At 37.8% G+C, this 24,596-nt stretch overlaps 1 protein-coding gene across 2 annotated transcripts in view; it reads left to right on the top strand.

The window, feature by feature from the left end:
- Positions 1 to 6,465: 6,465 nt before the first annotated feature.
- The window catches only part of appb (amyloid beta (A4) precursor protein b), a 21,427-nt gene continuing 3,296 nt past the window's right edge, over positions 6,466 to 24,596 (top strand). The window contains exons 1-17 of one of the 2 annotated variants that reach the window (XM_079822334.1): positions 6,466 to 6,488; positions 6,854 to 7,086; positions 11,518 to 11,685; positions 12,815 to 12,944; positions 13,204 to 13,316; positions 13,731 to 13,921; positions 15,222 to 15,466; positions 15,670 to 15,840; positions 19,253 to 19,386; positions 20,345 to 20,419; positions 20,703 to 20,861; positions 21,005 to 21,133; positions 21,221 to 21,320; positions 21,412 to 21,615; positions 22,775 to 22,828; positions 23,102 to 23,172; positions 23,286 to 23,432. In XM_079822334.1, coding sequence (XP_079678460.1) covers positions 7,024 to 7,086; positions 11,518 to 11,685; positions 12,815 to 12,944; positions 13,204 to 13,316; positions 13,731 to 13,921; positions 15,222 to 15,466; positions 15,670 to 15,840; positions 19,253 to 19,386; positions 20,345 to 20,419; positions 20,703 to 20,861; positions 21,005 to 21,133; positions 21,221 to 21,320; positions 21,412 to 21,615; positions 22,775 to 22,828; positions 23,102 to 23,172; positions 23,286 to 23,432 — 2,154 coding nt within the window. In that variant the 5' untranslated portion in view covers positions 6,466 to 6,488; positions 6,854 to 7,023. The remainder of the gene's footprint in view (positions 6,489 to 6,853; positions 7,087 to 11,517; positions 11,686 to 12,814; positions 12,945 to 13,203; positions 13,317 to 13,730; positions 13,922 to 15,221; positions 15,467 to 15,669; positions 15,841 to 19,252; positions 19,387 to 20,344; positions 20,420 to 20,702; positions 20,862 to 21,004; positions 21,134 to 21,220; positions 21,321 to 21,411; positions 21,616 to 22,774; positions 22,829 to 23,101; positions 23,173 to 23,285; positions 23,433 to 24,596) is intronic. The other variant, XM_079822335.1, reaches the window with a different exon arrangement.

Raw genomic sequence — 24,596 nt, 5'->3', positions numbered from 1 at the left:
CCCGTGCTATGGGCGTGTCCTTGAGACTACATGCAAATCAATGGAACAGAAAATATTAGCACACACTCCGATTAATTATTATTTCAAAATAGTAAAAAAGTTTAATAAAAAGTGTTTAATAATAAACAACAACTGTGCAACAGTTTCAAAACAACTCATAGTTTGATAAATCATCAGAGCTGTTTTGCCTGATTGATTGCAGAATGCAGACATTCAGATATTGCAGAGCAAATATGAGCGAATAACTGGTGAGTCTAGTTTCTTTTAACTCTTTGATCTGTTTGGCCTTTTTTTTTTTTTTTTAAACGTGTGAGGATTTAAAATTCATTTGAATAGTTTCCTTGTGCTATAGTTGTCATTCAGTGATACACGACTGAAATTAATCTCCTGTGGCCTAATAATATGAATTTAAACTGTTTTGATTATTCTGTGTCATCCTTAATTTCTTGTTCATTTTGTAGAAAACCTCATCAGTAAGGCTCAAGTGCCCCTTATCAACACCAAACTACTAATGTTTTCCTTTTTTTCTCACATTATACTGCATAAATTATTATCATTAAAGTCACAATAATAAATGCACAATTAACCACATAAGCTACATACCGAAGAAAAATAGTATTATTCTTTGTAGTCATTATAATAAACATTGCAGTATTATAAAATACACAGGTGTATAAACTTTTTAATTATTTGTTCTGATGACATATTTTTCTTGGACAAAGGTAGCCTAAGCAACAACTTCAATATTTTTTGGAAAGATGAGGAAATATGTCCTCACCAATGTATCTTCTATGTTTTCATTATCATGCATTGCAAAGTCAGATTGTCTGTTTCGGATTGGATGTGAGAGCTGCAGTGCAGACGCTGGTTCTGAATGTGTGTGATCTGGACACACATGGAGGATATTCTCATTTGCCAAAGAGTGACCAAGCCCTGTTTTAATAAACAGTTATCTCAGAGACGCATTATTCTTGCATTCCTTCTTTCCACACATTGTTTTGAAATGTTCCTTGTCTTTTCAATGTGAGTTACATTCATGGAGCAACTGCCTCCTTACTTAATTGTTATATAACAATAGTAAAAATAGCAAACATGCAAATGTTTTGTTAAATTGAAATATTAACTTAAAATACCAGGAGATAAATATTTTGGGTCAACCGAGTTTGGCTGGCAAAATAGTTTGGCATTAATTAAACACACCTCTATGGATCATATGGATCATTTTGGATGCTTCCACACATCATTATATTAACATGACATTAAGGTTGTTTCAAAATAATTTTCACCACAGTGCAACATATTGTCAAAGAACAGACAACATGTTAGTCTATGTTTTTGTGGACCCATTTTAAAGGGATTGTCACCTACATTAAAATGGTCACCTTCATTGTATTTCAAACCTGTATGACTTTTTCTTCAGTGGAACATATAAGAATATATTTTGAAATTATATGTGAGAAAAGTGTTGTTGTTTTTTTCCCCATTAGGAATATATTTTGTGCTCCACATAAGAAGTCATACAGGTTTAGATAGGCTACAGTATAGACAAATATTTTGATGTTGCTTTTTTTAAAGCTTTGTGACTTTAATGCTACACAATAACCAGTATAATATGGGAAAATAAAAATTTGTAGTTGTTGAAAAGAGGTACTTGAGTCTTTTCGATGGGCCTGTGGAGGTTGGGAAACCCTGGCTATCTAAAAACTAAGCAAGAAATTAATGATGACATGAATAATCACACCAGGGTAGCACATGCATTTATTGTATACATTTGTGGAGGTTTATCTCAGTTATTGTTGTCGACACAAACTATTCCAATTAAAGTATCAATCAAGCCCAAACACATCAAAGTCAAAATAAATTGTATTTATTATGCTTTGTATTTGAATGCATCTAATAAATCAATCAGGCACAACAGCTCAGTCAGTATCATAACACACAAACTGTTTTGAAAATGTGAAGAGTTGCTTTGAGTTGTAATCCATTAAACATGTTGCGATTTGAAGAGCGTGCACCAACATTTTCTATTCCATTCGTTTGCGCGTAGTCTCAAGGACACACCCAGAGCACGGGTAAACTAATCAATATTCATGATTGCACCACCCACTGGAACCAAATATTTCAGGAACCGAATGACAGCGGCAAAAGCGACGCATGCGCTTTTCACTTGTAAAACTCAAGGGTGTATGGGTAATGTAGTTTCTGCTCGCAAATGAGCGCACCGGTACGCTAAAAGCACGTTCTGGGCGCACGGAGAGGTGGCGGTACGCTCAAGAGCTATATTTAGAAGTGGCGGTACTGAGTACCGGCGCGTACCGGCCCACTTAAAGCACTCACGACACTGTCAGGGAATCAGTCTGTGGGCTGACTACTGAACTAGGCAGCTGATTGAGACGCACCCTATGTCTGCCCATTTGTGTGGTTTAAAACTTTTCCCCCCTTTTTTTAATCAAATGAAGGTGGAGATAATCAACCTATCACTCGCTGTGGTGCAGTGATTACACATCAGATTCAGCCCGGCAGGGAGTAGAAGCAAAATAAGAAACTTTTTCTTTTTTTACATATTGTATGCAATATAGTGTTGCTAAATTTTGGATATTTAATTACATTTTAACATAAAACAAAATGTTGTCTTAAATATAATACTTTGATTTTTACTCAAATAGATGTAGATTCTGGGCAAACAAATTATAAGGTGGTTGATTTTCAGTTCTGATTGTAACATGAGGCCAGAAAAAGTGACAGGTGAAGAAGAGACAGGTACGAGAAAAATACACACGTTATACATGCATACATATTTTATGAATTATTATTATTATTATTATTATATTAATGTTTTAGTTTAAATTTCCAATAACACTGGTACTCCTCTTTACTTAGTGTAAGAGGCTGATGATCCTGGTGGAAGGGAGAGACCGAGAGATATTAGGGAAAATTAAGAAAAGGAAAAGGGAAGTGAGGGTACCGTTCAAGATAAAGCCTTTAATTATTTAGGGAAAAATAGGGTTGTCCGTGTTTCTAAATTCTAAATTTGGCCTGGATAGGTGTAGGATTTCCCGGCCTGAAATTGTGTCCCAGTCCGGCCCTGGTTAGCTACAAGCATATATCACAAATGAATAAAAATTGGCCTACTCAAAATGAAAGCTCTGAAATCTAATATACAAAATCTAATCTAATCTCATTCAAAACTTCTTGATTTGCTGTGTCAGGTTTGATACACAACACAACATGCCAGTTTGAATATGCAAAACAAAGAAGAGGTTTGAAAGCTGCAGCAAAAATTGTGAATACATACAAGTATAACATAATATTCTATAAAAACTTACCCCGCATCATGAAGACTTTTTGTATGCATTTTTATATGCTAATCTACAATAGTCATCTGAGCTCTGGAAACAATGCATCCACATAATTGTATTATATTTCTTCTTAATTTATAAACAATTGTATCTACTGTGCCGTTCATAATTTTATTTTTAACACTTTCTACACATGCCAGGATGACGAAACTTAGTGTATTTACTAGTTGCATTATCAACATTATTTAGAGTAAAAATTGCGTCAAAATTAAAAAATATTTGGAAGCTATCACTGAACATTTATTTAACCATAGCAAAAGTAAATTTCTTAATTTTCCTTCTCTGTTTTTTGTGTTTATCTAAAATAAGACAAATCTGATATTATTTTAATCTTATATATGTTATTTAACAGTTGATTGATATAGTTCTTTAATGCTGATCTAACCAGCAGAAGACACGAGCCGGGTTTAAATCCCAGTTACGGATAAATCCATAGCCATATCACCCTGTAGCCCAAGATTGGTTTCCCACTGATGCTAAGCAGGGCTGAGCCTGGTCAGTACCTGGATGGGAGACTGACTGGGAAAACTAGGTTGCTGCTGGTAGAGGTGTTAGTGCGGCCAGCAGGGGGTGCTCACGCCGTGGGTCTGTGTGCTGTGGGTCTTAACGCCCCAGTATAGTGATGGGGACACTATACTGTAACAAGCACCGTCCTTCGGTTGATACGTTAAACCTGAAAGTCCTGACTCTCTGTGGTCATTAAAAATCCCAGGATGTCCTTCGATAAAGAGTAGCTGTGTAACCCCGTAATCCTGGCCAAATTTGCTCATTGGCCCCTGTCCATCATGGCCTCCTAATCATCCCTATATATATATATATATACATAAGATTGGCTTCATCATATGTCTCCTCTCCACCAATAAGCTGGTGTGTGGTGGGCGTTCTGGCGCAATATGTCTGCCGTCGCATCATCCAGGTCGACGCTGCATGCACATTGGTGGTGGTTGAGGAGATTCCCCCCTTCTATATGTAAAGCGATTTGAGTGCCTAGAAAAGCGCTTTATAAATGTAACAAATTATTATTACAAATTAATACGCAGGGGCATGTTGTCACACTGCGTTACAATGTGCCCCTATTAGAACTATGCTATTCTATTCTTTTCATTTCTTTCAGAAATGCTTAATTATTATTATGTTTTTAACTATGCTGTATAGCTGTGTTTTGCAGCTTGTTGTTGTTTTGTTTGTTGTCAAACTCAAAAATGTGTTTATTTTTAATGATTAAAAATGCCATTATTTTTTTTTTTTGAAAACGTTAAAGGGGTGGTAAAACACATTCTTTTGAAGGCTTGACTGTGTTTGTGGGGTGCACTGTAACATGTGTTCATGCTTCGTTTTAAAAAAAAATTGCCTTATTTTTCATATATTTGACCTTTATTCTACACTGCTCTGTCCCTCCTTGTAAAACGGTCTGATGCTTTCCGGGTTGTATGAAGCCAGTCCCTCAAAAATACGCAGTGGGCTCTGATTGGTTAGCTGGCCCAGTGTGTTGTGATTCGCTAACCGCAGTGCACGTCGGAAACGTCACGCCCCTTACCGCCCGAATCAGACCCAGAACATTTGAGTGAAGATGATCGAGCAGAACCTGTTCAGTCCTCAAGAGTAAAGACTGCGGATCTATAGTGATCGCTACTGAATGGCACTTTAACTTTTGTATTTTTAGAACGATTATAGCCAAATATCTGTCGCAAGAACTAACCCAAAACAAACACTAAGCACTGGCTTTAACTAGTAAGTTAGCCAAATCACACACAGAACCATGTTTAGCATGCCTGTAGATAAACAATACATAAAAGCTCTAATCAAAGAATAATTTACACTAATGCCAGGTTCGCTGTTGAGATTTTAACGTTAGTGTTTGTAACGATAGGTGTTCGTCGGATAACGTTAAGTATGAATGAGCATTTAACAGACTGGTTTGCAGAACAGCGTTGTCATCTGTTTACTTCCTTGCTACAACCTATTACAGGAAAACACATCGATGAAAAATAAATCAGACTTACAGGTTGTGGCCCGTAAACAGCTTCTGTTTGTAAATCCAGCTTTCAGGACAAGCCGTTGTGCATATCCTGTATTGAACTCGCGAAGTTTGTGGAAGTTTGTGTTGTCCTCCGTGAAATGTGCAGCGCGCGCGTCGTGCATCCACGCACCGGCAGTGTTTTTTTCACGCAGCTGACGTTGTGCAAATCTGGTATTGAAATCGCGAAGACGGTGGATGCAGGGAGCCCTGCGCGCGCCTGATTCCCCGCTGACTCAAACACACGTGCAACATGCTGTATGTTAAACGCTCTGCAACGCACCCCCTTCCCAAGAAGGCTGAACAGAGCAAGTACCCCAGACCTGCAATCCGGATGAAAATAACAGCGTTTCTTCGGCATTGCGGCAAAAACACAGCCTACTAACGCTTCCCCGCGGCGATACAAAATTGCCTCGCCCCCCTTATTTCATATTCCCCGGAGGAGGGGTTTATGTAAATATTGGGCCTGGTGATGTCAGCAAAACCTGGGTGAATGTGTAGTAGTCCCTAGCGGCCGTTTGCTGTAGTCCTTAGAAACTGATTTCTTTAAAAGCAAATATCTCCCTTTGCTTTAAACTTTGAACGTTGTAACTTTGCAGATGTTGTTTATGCTCAAGCAGCAACATTACACGTTAGCTAAAGTTAGAATAGTGAAATCGTGGTTTACCACCCCTTTAATAATTGTATTTTATTGACAAAATATTTTAGTTTGACTTGAATATTTTTTTATTATATAGAAGATAACATTTTAAGCTGTCATTTGGTCCTGTTACAATGTGCCCCTTACATGTTACAATGTTTCCTACCTGGGGCATGTTGTCACATTTCACTTCCATTCTTTCGGGGTAAATCAAGAAAAAGTATACACTGTATTAATGAAACAAAACCACATAATTGTACTAGACATGTGTGAAATTTATATTGGGGGGGAAATAAATACTCTGTCTGAACCACACAAACTGAGAGAGTCAAAAAGCATTAGGTTGTGCCCTGCTCTCCCCTACATACCTTAAGATACTACTATGAACCTTTTTGTGGTTAAAAAAAAGGTACAAAGATGTCCTTTTAAGGGTAGCCTACTGCCCCAACGACAAGCTGTTGTAGCCCTAAAGGTACTATTTTGTATTTGTATTTTGGCACCCTTTTTCTCTGTGTGTATCTTAATCTGACCTGAAACGTTAAAAAAAGCCTATACACTTACACGAAGCTTTTTCTTTGACCTCATTTGGGAGTGGTTTTGAGGCTACAAAACGGAATAAAAATAATTGAGTGGCTTGCATTTTCTGTACTAAATGACTTCTACCGGCACGTTACACCAAAATGATGCTATAGTCGATATTCAGCTCTCAAGCAAGCTTTGCTATTGTGTCTGCTTTGGTGTTCATTCATCCCAGTGTTTTGATGTATCGGTCAAATTCTGCGGTTTCCTCGCTGACCACCTTCAATCTATAACTCCCTTCTCTTTCACACTCTCCAGACGCGCGGTCAGCTGACTTTCACTGGAGCAGCTGTGTGCACTCGCGCATTCTCACAAAGCACAACCAGCACAGACGATAGGGGAACACGGAGCTGAAAATCGCGACAGAAAAACCCTGATCCGCTCAGGACATTTATCCATCAGGACGTGCTGCGCTTGGGAACACGGCCATGGATATGGACCGTACGGCATTCCTGCTGTTAATGCTGGCGACTTTGTCGCTCGCCATCGAGGTAAGAATTGTGTAATGGAGAAAGAGCTGGATTCTCCTCCATACTTTAAAGGACGGCCTGGGAGCGAAGGGGGAAAACGCAAAGCTAGAGTATGACACGGATGCAGACAGACATTTTGAGCGCTGCGTGATTGTCAGTTGCGTATTCCAGTATGATCATACTTCTCTCTCATGCAGTTGGTTTTCTTTTCCATCGGTGTTTTATGTCAATTAAAAAGTGTTGGGTGGAGGCTCGGTGCATGCAGGATCCGACGCCTGCGTGGTTTACACTCATATTAAGCATAACGGGCGAACTGTATCGCGTGAAAGTGATACATTAAGACGCGCGTCATTGTGGCATGTTTAGTAGCTTATATGACAGCATTGTTTAAATAGCTGGGGGTCATTTGCACACCTTCATAAAACATCAGCTTCATATTCGAAGGTGAAACGTGGCATTGAAAGAATTGCACTGTGGAAAATGCTGATATGGCGATTTTTATGCTGCTCTACCGTAATGTGTTTTTATGTTGGAGCAAATAAACGTGGATCGGAGGAATATGAGCTCATGTCATGCAGATGCGGCTGGTGGAATCCTGTAAACATCAGTGACTGACAGCTCTTTGTCAAAGGGACATGTGTTAAAGAACGCATCCTCTCACCACCTGCAATTAGCATATAGACATTTTATTTACACGAAAAAATAAATGTAAAACCATTGGCTGGTTTGTAAGATTGCAGAGCTCCATTTTGGGCGAATAAATGCTGTGGCAGCAATCCGGCGGCCCTCCTTAACCATCCGAGCATCAGAGGACAACGCTCATTCCTCTGCGAAGCCTTTTGCGCATCTATCATTCATACAAGGGTTTATGAAGGAACTTGCTTTGCTATGTAGGCATGATTGTTGAAATGCTTAAATTATGTAGGACTTATTCGTGGTGAAGAGATTTTGTGAGGAATATTAGGCCTACAATAAGATGTTAGTTGACAGAAGCAAGATGGCGTCCGTGAACTGCGGTGTTTCATTTTTTTATCCATACGTTGTAAAGCAAAATCTGCTATGGATGAAAAAACTTTCTCACTCTCACAAGCAGACACGGTTAAACAGACACGCACCAGCACGATATGTTCTTTGCATGCACAGATTATTTTAATGGTGGTTCTTGAATGTGGAGTTTATTGATACCTATCAGCTATTTTATTCTAGCTTCTCTGTAATATGTCTACATGTAGATGTGGTGTTAGATAGCAAGTAGATCTCGGAGACGTCTATTTGATGTCTGCATTAACATCTGCAAGTATTTTTTCAGAGTGTTTGCCCATCTGAAATATGTCTCTAGGACGTATCCCATTTAGAAGATGTTTAAGATTTAGAATGTATGTAGCCTACTGCTTTTTCTAAGACGTTTATCAGAGGTTTTTACAAAGATGCTTTCCAGATTAATAGTTCTTAAGCAGACATTTTACAGACGTACTTGTACTATCTGTATAATGGTGTAAATAACAGGGAGTCTTTGTTGGGGGTGTGACTCCCCATATTACAGTTATTTCAGTTACAAATCAGTATGTATTTTTTTATGTAATTTTGCTTCCTAACGTTCTATGAATGCTTATTTTAGATTTTGTTTTCCCTGGCGAAAAATACCCACTATTAAATGCATTAAAAATGTACTTGAGTAGGTTTCGAGTACAATACAATCTATCTATCTATCTACAATACAATATAATGTATTTTTAATACATTTAATAGTATGTCTTTTTCACCTGGGTTAATAACCATAAACTAACGTTTCCATAACATTCCGACACTCTACTAAAGCTCTTTCTGTTTGGATTGGTATTAGAAAAATATATCAGCAAAAACTGTCATTGTTTTTCACATTATTGATTCACAATCACAATTATTTCACAACAGCTGTTTAAAAGGTTTCAAGTTTGTGGGTCTTATTCCATGCTTGTTAGCTCAAAGGTCATCTGCTGCATTCCTCAATAGTGACTAAATTAATTTCAGTTATATACATTTTATTGGGTCTTCAAAATTGGATAAATAAGTATGGATTTGTGTGCTGTAAACATGTCAAATGACAAAAATTGACTCCTTGTACCAGCCAGAGTGCAAATTATATAATTACTTACAAGAAATAAGACCCCGGCCTCAAGCTTTTTTCATTTTAAGGTGTCATTTGTAGGTAGTGTGCCAAAACAAGCACTGAGAGTTTGTGTTGTCACCTCTTTACTAGTCTCCATAACCATGAACAAGCTGTTTTGCCTGAAAGGTCTCTTGCTTATTTTGCTTATAATTGGTAAATCTGTTTTCGGTTAGCCTCTATCTGAAAAAGGGCTTCCTTTGTTTGACTGGAAAATGTCAGTGGAACATGTAAACATGGTCGTTTTTATATCATGTTTTTGAGTGGTACAAAACTACCTCATCGATTTTTGACAGCCTTCAAGATTAAGGCAGAGCTGAATGGCTGTTGAAAGGTGCACATTTCCATTTTGCACTAATGTGGATCCTGAACTGCTATGACAACCTGGCTGAGACACTATTTCGGGACACTGATATTCACAGATGATTAGCTTTCACGAGTGGCGCTGTGTCAGTGTTTTAAAGCATTTCTTATATCTTGCATTGATGGTAATGATCTCACATAAACCGAACTATAGCTGAAATCATGCAGCTTATTGCAGTAGTTAAGTAGACCATTTTGTGTACAACACATGGTTTTCCTAAAAAGCTAACTACTGTACTGCGGCCAGCATAATTACAGTATTCTGTTTTAAATGGCCCTACAGTGTAGAGATGTTTTATTGCACTATAACCACCAAGCCATCTGTTAAATGGTTAAAAAGAAAAAATATCTATCTATCTATCTATCTATCTATCTATCTATCTATCTATCTATCTATCTATCTATCGGCTTAATGAGACAGATGCATACTAGACAGCTGGCTACAGCAGCATTTCCTCTGTTTGTTACCCAGGACAAAAGGGGGAAAACACAACAGTCCCATAATCCCTCACGCTCAGTTGAACAGACAGGGTGGGTCTGGTTGTAAGGGACCTTTGTGACTCACTGGGTCGAGGCCAGGCCAAAGACACACAAAAGAGGACCGCCATTATTCTCTCTCTCTCACTGACTATGAATTGAGTGTCTTCTACAAATATGTTTTCCTTCCAGTCATTTTTTCTCAACCCCCCCCACACACACATTAAGAGATTAGATTGTATTCAGGGATTTTACCCCTGAACTGAAAAAGACAGTAATGTTTTATATTGTACATTACATAACTGGCATTATGGCTCTAAAAGATTAATGTTTGTTTACATTTGTCAGATATAGACAGTTTTCACTTTCAGTTGAGTCGCTTGTAGCTTTACAGTTAAGACAAAAAGAGTGAAATTATTTTGATTATTCACTTATTAATAAGACACAAACATAGGCCCTCAACACTTTACACATGAACCTTATTGTTCAAATAACGAGTAAGACCATAAATATAGCCAACATTGTTTGAGACACTGGGGTTGTGATTTAGTATGGAAGAAAACAAATCCTCCGTAGTTATCATAGTTATAGATTTCTATGTTGGAAATGAAGAGAAATGTATTCAATACCATTTAGAAGTTTGTGTAAGATTAAGTAAGACATTATTTAAGAAATTGAAGCTTTATTCAAGAGGGATGCATTCAAAAATCTAACACACCCAAACATTTGAACGGTAGTGTATATACAGTATATACATATTTATATGGTATTCAATATTTTATTGAATACCAAATGTTTTCTAACACTTGCTTACCCACTAAAAGCTTTGGTATAATTTGAGCACTGCTAGCAGGGACAACAAAAACAGCAACAACAGCATAAATAAAGCCAGCAAACAGTACAGCAATAACCCGATAACAGTCGCTACATAATTCATTCACACCACAGTGCATTCTGAGAACACAAAACCCAACATTGTTCAATATGAAAGTGTTTATTCAGTCGACTTTCTGTTTGGCTAGTTGGGACAACATTTGGTGCAATATTGTTTGCCTAATGTGTTTGCTTGTAGATTCAAAGTAATTTTTGTATCTGTAAGTCAAACAATATTGATGCCCCTCTCTCAGCGAACCCAACAGAGCATGGTCCGTGGACATTGTAATGTTTTAGTGCTCTAAATAGATGGGCAAACCTGCTGTTATCTAGGCTATATCTGTCAGATCCTATCAGATGAATTGTTGAATACTTCTGCTTCCCCATACATTTGCAGTTTTGCCTCTTTTCATTGTCATCCTGTCTCTGTAATCAAATTAATTAAATGGCATGCTGCTTACTTAATCAAGTTAATCACAGTTGATCGTACACATCAATATTTGCTAAGAAAAGCCCCCACATGAAGACATCTGAAGATCATAGGCTTATGTGATAATGGTTCCTCATGTTCCTGCTGATTGTGCTGTTGGCAGGTGCCATCGGATGACTCAGTGGGCTTGTTGGCGGAGCCCCAGGTGGCCATGTTCTGTGGGAAACTCAACATGCATATCAACGTCCAGAGTGGCAAGTGGGAGCAGGATCCAACTGGCACCAAGAGCTGCATCGGCACCAAAGAGGGCATCCTTCAGTACTGCCAAGAGGTACTGAGAGAGAAAAGATATAAAACGAGACGAGCAAATAGAATGAGTTCTGCTGCTGGGTCTGTGTTAGCTGTCAATAGCTTACACACATTGTAAAAGCATTATTGTATCGTGATTACTTTAGTAATTCAAGTCAATTACATAATGGCAATCACAGTAATGAATAGCCAAAGGAGCTTCTGAGTATTACATAAGCATGTCAAGTTCTATTTAGTGGTCGACTGATATGAGTTTGTCAATGGCTGATGCTGCTATTTTAGTAGCAATGTTGCAGTTAGCCAATGTAATCCGAATACACTCTACTGTTACTTTATTCAGCAAGGATGCATTAAATTGATCAAAAGTGACATTTATAATGTTACAAACGTTAACATTTCAAATGAATGCTGTTCTTCTGAACAGAGAATCATGGAAAATGTTTTGCAGTTTCCACAAAAATATTAAGCAAAACCTAATAATAAGATATATTTCTTTGAAATCAGCATATTAGAATGATTTCTGAAGAATCATGTGACACTTAAGAATGGAGTAGTGACTTGGTGACTTGAACAGTTATTTTTAGGATTAATTATAATTATCCCCAGCTTCTGATGGGCGGAAAAAGTTTGCACAATATGTACGTTTTCGCCGTCAGAGGTCGCATTTTCAAAACAATAACAAAGGCGAAGCTTGATGATGCTATAAAAGAGAAGGAACTGATTAATCATGTTCACACAGATGAGGTAATTAATTTGATTTGATCACACTATTTTATTTAATTAGCTGCGAAGAATGTGAAATAGGGGTGGGGGTAAATCTTACATATTGTGCCTTTAAATCATAATTATTTAGTTATTCCAGAGAAAATAAGAAAAATATATATCTGTGTGTTTTTTGCAATCTTTCATTATAATGTATTTAGCTTCACCTCTGAAATGACCCCTCTAATTTTTCTACATTCTGATATGTACCACCTACTTTTCCCCATCCAATCACTTACCATTAGATAAAAGGCCCTTCTTCCTTTTTTCTCATTGAATAACTTTCAGTTAGAAATAGGTCAGATTATGCAAGTGAAATGGATTGCCAATGGCTTTTCTGTTGACCTCAACAATAGCTGGTAATTTGTACCTTGTCTTGACTCCCACAGGTATACCCAGACCTCCAGATAACTAACGTGGTGGAGGCCAACCAGCCCGTCAGCATCCAGAACTGGTGCAAAATGGGTCGCCGTCAGTGCCGCAGTCACACGCACATTGTGGTCCCCTACCGCTGCTTGGGTACATATGCCTGTTTACATCAAACTATCCTTCAATGTGATGATTGCATCAGTACTCTGCCACTCCTGGGGTATTAACCTGGATTTGTGTGACATTAAAACTAATACTTTTTGTGTAGCTGTTGTATGATTTCCTATCATCCTTCCGCATCAGATAAGATGAGATTCATCAAATTACATTTGCTCAGGGTATTTTAACCTGCAAGTTACATGTCAGCATTTGAGCACCTGGTAAGCAAATGTTTGTGTGTTTTTATTAGTTGGGGAGTTTGTAAGCGACGCCCTTCTCGTCCCAGACAAGTGCAAGTTCCTGCACCAGGAGCGAATGGACATGTGCGAGAGTCATCTGCACTGGCACACGGTGGCCAAAGAGGTCAGAGGTCACACCACATGACATTTACTTTACTCACAGATTAAAGATTTGTTTACAACAAAGCTATAAAACCATACGCAGCTGTAATCAGTGCCAGAAAAAGCCGGATCCAGACCAGTTCCTATTTTAGTGGATCCTCATCTGAAAAGAAATGTACCATATGACATGTTTGCTATTTATGTTTAATATAAAAAAATGTGCAAATTTTTTGTTTATCATATTCTATTTGTAAAACAGCACACTTAAAATCTAGACATCCACGTTAAATAATGGCTCAGGCAGATTATGATTGAATAGGATGTATAATTCATCTCTATCTAACCCACGAGAGCATTCTAGCTCTATGATGACTCTGCACCTTATACCTCTCTCGCTTTCGTTTCGCTCACGTTCCCTGTGGCTGCCCCTCTGCAGTCCTGCGGTGATCGTTCCATGAATCTCCATGACTACGGCATGCTGCTGCCGTGTGGCATCGACCGTTTCCGTGGTGTAGAGTTTGTGTGCTGCCCCATGGAGGAGCACAAGGAGTTAGACAGCGAGGAGCAGGAGGAGGCCAACTCAGATGTGTGGTGGGGCGGCGCAGAAGCCGAGTATACTGACAGCAGGTACACAAACACTAGTATTATAGCAGTATTAGTAGTATTATTGACACTTCATTCTAAGACCACTAGTGGAAATGTTTATTCTTGAAAAGCTTTTTTTAACTAATTATATCAGCATAAAAATAAAAATTATGACAGCAGCACTCGAGCGTGCATGAACTCCACAAGTTTGTGTAAAACCTGATTATTATGTTCTCCAGCATGATTTGAGAAAGATGAAAAGTATCCCATATGGCAAAATATAAATATATTGGGGTCAGAATATATGCTGAATAAATGTTGTAAACAGCACTAAATAAATTTAATTTGTAAAATAAATAGTATGGTTTTTTTTTGTTGGGGGTTGGTGGTTATGGTACTAAATTATATTTATGGAATAGTTATGATCCATGTATTACCTGATCACTTTTTGAGCATAGGCCTGAAAATTTAACTTACATCCTAAACTGTCGTAAATCTTGAATGCTTTGGATCACAGAAGTTTGGTCTTTTTTTAAAGAAGACACTTGGCAGATTATTTCTGAAAAAAGTACAACAAAAAAGAAAGTGAAGTTTATTATTATGATAAAAATACTAATTTAAAATTTTTGATGAAATATATATTTTCTAAAACATGTTTTACTCTAAAACTGTGAAAGAATAAAAGCCATAAATCTAAACAAGTTGTGTTCCAAATTTGAGGTTGATATCTTTTTTGAGATTTTGTTTAGGTGCAGTACCAAACATTTCCAATGCGGTCATTTTTGACCGGGAACACTACAAGTGTGACAATTTTTTTCAGGACCATTTAACCTTTTCGAATCATGTCCATGGTTTTATTTTGTATTCACACAGCAAGTGCTAAACCCTTTACCATGTTTCGTACCATTCCGATACAAAGTAAAAAAGTCGTTCAAAAATGACCAAACAGCACCAGAGGGTTAAAGAGGCAAGAAAATACATTCCTAAAATTCATTTTGGGTAAATGCTAAATGTTTTTTTTTTTAAGTGTATAATACTTTTGGCCCTTTTTGTATATTTTGATTTATTGGATTTTTTTGCGGTATCTGATATTTGTGCTTTAATTGAAGAAAAGCATCTGACCGTACCTGTACAAAGTAATTCACATGATCAATTTCACAACTTTCTAATTTGATTTGTGACAAAGAAATAGGGCAGAATCTTAAATATTTCATGTCCATATTGTATAGTTCGTTTTTTTAAAACATTTTTCACACTTTAAATTATATTTTGAATCCTGCATTTTCAATGTTGTCTCAGACTTGTGCATATGCCGTGATCTTCATACATTTTTGCATCACAGCCTGCTGAGAGAACAGGCCCCGACCAAACCTGAGCCTGCTGTGACTGAGGATGATGTCGATATCAACAACGAGGAAGAGGAAGTATGGGACAATGATGAAGATGGTGACGGTGAAGATGATGAAGATGAGGAAGATGACGATGAAGACACAACCGATGAACAAGACACCAGCGAGCAGACCTCCAACGTTGCAATGACAACCACCACCACTACCACAACGGAGTCTATAGAGGAGGTTGTGCGAGGTGAGATTTCTGTACGCGTACTAATGTGTCCAAATGCTGACATTGTACATTTCAGTATCCAAATGAAAAAAAAAACACCCTTACAATATATGTTTGAAGCATCACTGTGCAGTTCCTAGAATGCACAGGATAAGCAGCAAAACTTGAGCAAAATGTTACATTTGAACATTTAAACAGATCAAAGAGTGTCTCTTCTCCATTAGCGGTGTGCTGGGCCCCTGCTCGGTCGGGGCCATGCCATGACAAGCTGCCCCGCTGGTATTTTGTGGTGGAGACGGGCCGATGCGCCCCCTTCATATTTGGGGGCTGCGGGGGAAACCGCAATAACTTTGAATCAGAGGAGTACTGCATGGCTGTCTGCAGCAGCAGTGTGTGTAAGTCCAGACGTCTCCTGAGAGGAAGTTCATCTCTCCGCTAACCAGCACATCGTCTCTTTCTCCCTTTCTTCGCTTCATTTGTGCTAAACTCACAAGCTCAGCAGATGGCTGGATGCTTTAGCCCGCATGGATTACAGGTCTCTGTGAGGTGACTGTACAGGCAGAGCGCCTAGTTCTTTTAGTTTAACCCCCTGCTGTCTTGTCTAAACACACTGGAACTTTTCTGAAACTCTCCATCTGTGTTTCCTGAAACTACAGCACCATGTTAAAAGAAATAATGTCGTTGTGATATTCAAATAAGGATTGTAATCAGGGCTTGACGTTAACTTGCTCATCAGCCACTGTGGCTAGCAGTGTTGGGGAAAGTTACTTTGAAAAGTAATGCATTACAATATTGCATTACTCCCTTAAAAAGTAACTAATTGAGTTACTTAGTTACTTTTTAAGAAAGGTAATGCGTTACGTTACTTTTGCGTTACTTTTTCTCACCTGGGCTGGGCTTGTTTTTGGTTTTTGGTTTTTTTATAACAAAAAAGTTCTATTTTTGTGCAAAGGTAAGGATCTCTTCATACCAAAATTGAAATAATAAGTTAAAAGAGTTAAAAATGCTAATTCACGCATGAACAGTAGAGGGTGCAGCTCTGCTGTGCTGTGCTGCCATTCTGGATAACGGAAGAATAGGACGCAGGAGAAAATTTTTGACTAATAAAAACAAAAAATCTAGTAATTTTTGCTCATGGTTTAACTGAATGCAAGACGTTGGTTAATAAAGGTATATTAAATGCATACAAATATTTGTTTTATTTAACATTGAATTAATTTAGTTGAATTATTGGAGGTTTACATAGTGTTCTGATTTTGCATTTGACTGATTTATTCATTTTGAGGAGTACTGAATCTTTATTGCGCAAGTGAGATAAATAAATGCTCACATTTAGTCTAGAACTACAATAACCATCATGTTTACACACAACGCCTCTGCACTTACTCTCGATTTTTCTCAACATGGGGACAGGAGAGCTGTCAGTCGAATAAATGTGAAAAAGTAACTCAGATATTTTGTTGTAAATTTGAAAAGTAATGCGTTACTTTACTAGTTACTTGAAAAAGTAATCTGATTACGTAACTCAAGTTACTTGTAATGCGTTACCCCCAACACTGGTGGCTAGTGGTTTTTTAAAGTTATTAGCCACTCAGCATTTTCACGGGTCACAATTTTGACATCGATATCATGGGGAAAACTGTCATATAGATATTTTTTATATTATCTCATAATGGCAGCAGGTATAATAGGCTGCTGTCACTTTAAGACCTAACGCATGGATCCATTATACTGTTACACGTTTTCTTTCTCAACATTATCAAATGAAATGTTCAAGTGAGATTTGTAAAGTATTTAATTAACTGAATTATCCATAAATAGGCATGCATGCATGGTTATTTCATATTTCTTCCTCTGGAAATTCCAGCAATTGATGTGAGTTAACATTACTTATAGTGTGATATTAGATTTTGTTCATACCTCCTGTCACTTAACTGGATACCTAAAAATAATACAAAGACCATAGGCCAGATTTACTAAACAGGGCAAATTAGCATGAGAGCGCAATTTAAAAAAAATAAAAGCAGCGATTGGAGTGGAAAGTTCTGCGTGTGATCTATTGATGACGAGCAAATTAAAGAACACAGACACCGCTGGCTATTTCCATAATGACCAATAAAATCTACCAAGAACACCGCAAATCAGCATCTGGTTTAAGACATGCTTTTTTTGGGCGGTAAACAATGGCGTAAATACCAGTACATTGACTAGCGCAAACCTTAGCAAATCCCGTTAAACTCCTATAAATTCATATGCGATAAGGTAATTCGCAAAAATAACAGTATCCACACCTTTTCAGCACTAATTTTTCACTACGTATCTTTAGTAAATCCTGACAGTAGTTTTTTAACGCCCAAAGAGGGTTTGCAATGGTGCAAGCTGTTAATAAATCTGGCCCGATGTCTTTTTATTGTATTGTCTTTGCTAGCTGAATGCAAAAACAAACACAGCACAACCAGTGTAGTTTGATTCATGCACAAGTGAATCTAAAGAGCCCGTTTGTTTAATGAATTGTTCAAAAACTCATGAGTCTGGATTAACCTAACAAATTGTCTACTGAATGAACTGAGCGTTTGCTGAATTAGATCTGACTTAATTACTGAACTGCAAGTTATCAACTCAAAAATAGTAGTAGTAAGAGACAGATTTTATTATTTAGTTTATTCTCAGTTAAAATTGAATTCTAATGTTCCAAAAATGTTGTTTTTTTTAGGTCTTAGGAGAATGTATTTATTTATTAAATTAATCATTCTTTATGATGGGCAACGTTTTCCATACTGTACTACAGTGTTTTATATATAGAGTAGATGCTGGCATATTTGTTTTGTCTGTTTTTAGAGCACCTGCATGTCAGTGAGTGTATTTCTTAACCTGCTGAACACTGCACTTCTGTATGTACCTCCCCCATTCTCTCTCTCCGTTTGTGTTTATCTCTGTGTGTGGGCCAGTATTGGAGCTGCAGTCAGCCTCTGGTCAGACCAGTCTGCGGCAGTGGTTCAGTGTGCGGTTTCCGCACGGTTAAGCACAGTGCTGGACTCTGTGGGAAACTGACAGCGGAGCAGCCCTCATTCTGACAGGGCATATTCCTCACAGCCAGTCTGGCTGTTCCCGCATGCTCGCTGTCAGAAAGTGTCACAGCAGCTTCACAGGAGCTGCTGCAGAACACACACTTAGAAATACAGCTCTCACACCCCCACACACGTACAGCGGCACAAAAGTATATAGACACTTTTTCCACAATTAAAAATGTCACTGCATTACAAATGATCAATGAAATGTGATTTTAAAAAACACAAAAGGGCATTTGTTAGGTTTAAAATGCTAAAACAATAGACAAACTGGTTAAGACAAAAGTATTGTATACTTAGTGAAACATGTCTTCATGTGTTTATGAAACTGTTTACTCTTTTAATAGCTTTTTTTAATTCCTGGTCTTATTTTGCATTATTAATTGATGCACAATATTACAAAGTCTAGCATAATTTGTGTGCATATGCTACTTAATGCAGTGACATTCATTTAAAAGTGTCAACACTTTTTGGCGTCACTGTATATACACAGATCTACTGGATGATTTTCCTGCATGAAAACTCTCTGAGCGCACCTTAAACATGCAGTATAGCAACCTTTGGCAGTAGTAATCTCACACAAATGTTTCTGTCTTTGCTAACCAATTTTAACCTGCATCTGAACTAGCTGTTCTTTCGCAGGAGTCTTTACTCTTTTTGCCGTAAGGAAGATTCTCTGGCTCACTTTTATCTGTTTTTTTTTTGACACTCACTGAACAAGACTTCTCACTCTCTCTAGTGCCAACCATGGCTCCGAGCCCTGCTGATGCTGTGGATCGTTACCTGGAAGCTCCAGGAGATACGAATGAGCACACCCGCTTCCAGAAAGCAAAGGAGAGCCTGGAGGCCAAACACAGAGAGAAAATGTCAGAGGTGGGATCCTGAGTAGAGTGGTATAGTGCAGTTATAGCACTGGGGCGGGTTCTTTTACAAAAACAATGTGGTGCTAGTAGGGCTGGGCAACAGTTCTAAAAACAGTTGATCTTTTTTTATAGAAATATATGTGTGTGTGTGTGTGTGTGTGTGTGTGTGTGTGTGTGTGTGTGTGTGTGTGTGTGTGTGTGTGTGTGTGTGTGTGTGTGTGCGTGCGTGCGTGCGTGCGTGCGTGCGTGTGTGTGTGTGTCGATGTCTGTGTATAACTTAAAAGCGTGATTTAAAAAAAAAACGAAATCATAGGAACTATAATTTCATCCAAACGTTGTAACAAAATGGTTGCAATAATGAAGAGGAAAAGGATCTGTAACACGCAACATGAACAGAAGGAAACATAGAGCTTATGCTGTGTTCCAGGCAGGTTTTTGAGCCCGTAAGTTACGACTTCAAACCACAACTCACGACTTTGTAGCGTTCCAGGCAAAGTCATGCCAAACTGCCTGAGAGCAAGGCATTGTGGTATCTAGATGTAAACAAGGCATGGTGGACCATAAGGGGCTTATGCTCATTTACAATCATTTCTATCGCCAAAGGTGCTTACTCCTTGCTTATTTAAGGGAAACGGAGGAGGAAAAAAACGGCGCATGAGGCAAGACAAGCTGTTATACCTTTTATTTTACGTTTTACGTTACGTTTTTTTTTTGCATTAATGGTTTTTATCTAAGAAAAATTTAGTAAATAGTTTAGTTTTTAATTAGGAGCAATTATTAATATGTATTATTATTATTAATATATTTATTTATATAAATATTTATAAATGAATATATAACATTTTATATGTTATATTATAATATTCTATAACACAAATTATTTATATTTTACGATTGTACATGTCCAAAAACATTTTTTGGTTAATAAGTGTTGAGAATTGAGTCTTTCCATCTTTATCTCTCGTCAGGTAATGAGAGAATGGGAGGAGGCAGAGAGACAGGCAAAGAATCTTCCTCGTGCTGATAAGAAGACCATCATTCAGGTAACCTTAATAAATGTGAATGAGATATGTTGGCTGATGATTCATAAGCAGTGAATGGCAGAAAGTAAACATAGTTTATTATTAATATAATGTAGCGGTTTGTGAACCTGTTATATAAAAGCACTTAGCAGGGTTGCGGTCCAAGTGCATTTAGATTAAGTGGTACAGCATACACTTCCCATTAAAGTGGAGAGGCCATTTTCAAGGGGATTGAAAGACAGTATTTTATTCTTCAGGCTTAATAAACAGCTTCTGGCTTTATGTTTATCTGTGTTTTTTATAGCGCTTCCAGGAGAAGGTGGAGGCGTTGGAGAAAGAAGCGGCTGGGGAGAGACAGCAGCTGGTAGAAACCCACATGGCACGAGTGGAAGCTCTGCTGAACGACCGTCGCCGTCAGGCTCTGGAAAGCTACCTCAGCACCCTTCAGTCTGACCAGCCTCGGGTATATGCACACAACCATGTGTTTACCATAGTAATATGTATAATTTCTTTGCCAGTTTCTTTTAATCTAATATCTGAGTACAGTATAAATGACAACGGCTATACAAGAATAACCTGTTTTCTCCGGTGTCCCTTCTCGTACAGCCTCGGCAGGTTTTCAATCTGTTGAAGAAGTACATACGAGCGGAGCAGAAAGACAGGCAGCACACTCTCAAACACTTTGAGCATGTGCGGGAGGTGGATCCGAAGAAGGCGTCCCAGATTCGACCATTTGTAAGCTTATGTCAAGTTGTTCTTTCCTACTTTAGATATAAAACGTGTAGACACTTCAAACTTCAGTTTAACCCTTTGTGCTCCTAGGTGATGACCCACCTGCGTGTTATTGAGGAACGCATGAACCAGTCCTTGGCGTACCTCTACAAGGTGCCACAAGTGGCTGCTGAAATCCAGGACCAAGTGGGTGAGTGTGAAGTGCTTTATTTAGTGTTGAGTTCACTGTCGTATCATTTAATGAACAAGTTTCAAACTGGGCTCTACTGAAACTTTCTCAGCACTGCTGGTTCAGCATGATCAGGCGGAAGTCACCCAACAGCTGTCATCTCTCCAGAGTAAGATGAGGGTTAGCTACGGGAACGACGCCCTGATGCCAGACCTGCCTGACAGCACCACCCCTCTGGACGTCCTGCCACCAGAGCAGGACGGCCTGGGCTTCATCCACCCCGAAAGCTTCAACCAGGCTAACACTGACAACCATGGTAAACATTGGCACATTTAATGACGGAACTGAACCGCAAAACTTTAAAAGGCCCATTTTTATGATGATTATAAACAGATGTTGGGTAACCAATCATAAACAACTATACACTGCTGTTCAAAAGTTTGGGGTCAGTAGGATTTTTTATTTATTTATTTTTTAACAAAGTATCATGGTTTCGACAAAAACAGTATTAAGCTGCACAACCATGTCCAATATTGATAATAATAAAAAACATATATTAGAATGATTTCTGAAGGATCATGTGACACTGAAGACTGGGGTAATGATGCTGAAAATTCAGCTTTTTTGTCACAGGAAAAACATTTTTTTTTATTTATATATATATATATATATATATATATATATATATATATATATATATATATATATATATATATATATATATATATATATATATATATATATATATATATATATATATATATATATATATATATATATATATATATATATATATATTAAAATAGAAAACAGTTATTTGAAATTGTAATAATATGTCATAATATTACTGTTTTTACTGTATTTTTTTTTTTTAAATGCAGCCTTGGTTCTTTAAAAACATTTTTAAAAATCTTACCAATCAAAAACTTTTCAACAGTAGTATAAATAATCAAAAAATACTGGATTTAATTCTGAAGATTCCGATCCAAAAGGACCGTCTGATTTTCCTTTTGCTGGATGATTCATCGTTGTCACTGTCTGTTAATCAAAGCAAGACTTTGTCCGTTGTCCTTACTGCTGCTAAAAAGGTTATCCTAAAACTGTGGTTGGAACCAACTACCCCAGCTATGTCTATCTGGATGTCATATCTACTGGACATTGCCCTTCTGGAGTGTACCACAGCTAAAGTGCTCGGAGCCAATAGAAAGACAATACAATTTTGGTTGGACCTTATTGAGTCTATCAAGAAATATTTGAGATCCTTCTAAATTGTTGTCAATTTTATTTTAGTTTCCTGTCAATTTTATTTTAGTTTCCTGTCATTTTATTTTATGTATTTATATTTAGTTTTACGGTTATGGGCGATCTTGGGCTTTGTTGTAAATAGTTATATACAAAATGTTCAATAAAAATAGAATCACAAAAAAAAAAATACTGGATTTAAAAGAGACTGAGCTGCTTTTTTTTGTGTTCAGTTGAACCCGTAGATGCCCGTCCAATTCCAGATAGGGGTCTGCCTACAAGACCCGGTAAGTGTATACTTGTTATTTTCAGAAACTGCTTTGTTTAGTTGTTCTGTTAATTATTGAACTGAACTGAATCAACATGTTCAGTTCATATAACGGCACTTTTTAGAGCTGCTTTACAGCAGAATTTGAATTATGAATCGTTATTTTCCTGTTTATCACTGTAAAGCTGCTTTGAAACAATGTGTACTGTATAAAAGGCTATATAAAAATAAAGGGGACTTGACTTGAATATCACATATCTCATAAATATGTTCATATGTGTGTACTTTTAAGAGATTCCAAAGGTTCGGCTGGATATTGAAGAGAGACACAACGCTGGTTATGATGTTCGTGACAAGAGACTGGTACAACAATTTACAGAAATATTTCTCTAGACATACATACATACTGACCAAATATCTATATGTATTTAATATTTCACGTGCAAAAAGTAACTCATGTGTTTGTGTCGAATCAGATGTTCCTTGCAGAAGACATGGGCTCTAATAAGGGGGCGATCATTGGGCTGATGGTTGGTGGAGTTGTCATTGCTACTGTCATCGTAATCACCCTTGTTATGCTAAGGAAGAAGCAGTACACATCCATTCACCATGGAGTTATTGAGGTGAGAAACATCAATCAAAAAAGCAATTTTTGTTGCTTGTGCTAAAATATTTAATTACCTAGAAATTGCTATTTCAGAGTGTTCACTTGTTCATATAATCAGAGTGGAAAATGGGTCAGGTTTTCTTTCGTTTTTTTGGGGGGGAAGACAAAAATGTGTTGTAGTCTGAACCTGGGATTAGGTAGCCTATCCTACCTTCCTCCAATGACATTTTTCCAGCATCCCTCCTCCTCCTCTTCTACGGGTTTAGGCCTACATTTGTGATCCTATGTATTACTCAGATTTCCCCCTGAGTAATACATAGGATGACAAATGTAGGCCTAAAAATGGAAAAGGGGAGGAGGAGGGATGCTGGAGAAATGTCATCGGAGGAAGGTAGGCTTAGTTACTGCTTATATAGTCTCACATAGCCAGACCTTCAGACTGACGGCAGAAGGTCTGGACACCATAGCAGCTTTCTTTGGCCAAGGACCGCCCAGAGGCCGTCTGACTGACATGTAAAGCAACAAATCACAATTCACTTTGTACCGCCTCATGTTTAGGGGCATGAAAATAGAACATCAATGTCCCTACAATAACAGACCTGTGTGAAAAACTCTTGGACATATTTTAAAGAGTATGCCACAAACTTTAAATACTTCACATACTTTTAAAAATTGAGCATGTAGTTGATCCTGATAAGCGCTCATTGTCACAGTTGTAAACAAGATGGCGTTCTTCTTCCATGAGGGGGTTTGGGATCACAGCATCTTCCTGGCAGACCGTTAAAGTATAATAAATATATGCACTGCGGGTTTCAGATTGAAGCTCAGTGCTTTAATTATTTAAATGCGTGCAGGTTATTTGTTTCTTCCAGTATCTCAAAGCGGCTCCGTTCAAACTCAGTCTCTGCATGTGCTGTTTGTTTGGGTTTCCAATAAAGTGCATTTGGGAGCACATATAAAGTCTAACGTGTTTTGTATTTCACAGCGAAGTGTTCCACTGTTTTCATTTACATGCAGCAACTAAACTCCATCTTTGCATATCCTGTGAGTTTGGATTAATCATAACGTTCATCTGGGAATGCAGTGTATGCCATTTCACCAGATTTGTAATGTAAATCATTTATAAACCTTTGCCAACGCAGGGGGACATTCATCGCGATTTCAAAATAAAAGTTTAATC

The sequence above is a fragment of the Gobio gobio genome (genome assembly GCF_949357685.1).
Source record: "Gobio gobio genome assembly, chromosome: 7".
Classification (NCBI taxonomy): Eukaryota; Metazoa; Chordata; class Actinopteri; order Cypriniformes; family Gobionidae; genus Gobio; species Gobio gobio.
Note: the sequence above shows the minus strand (reverse complement) of the source record. Positions and strands in the feature narration are given on the sequence as shown.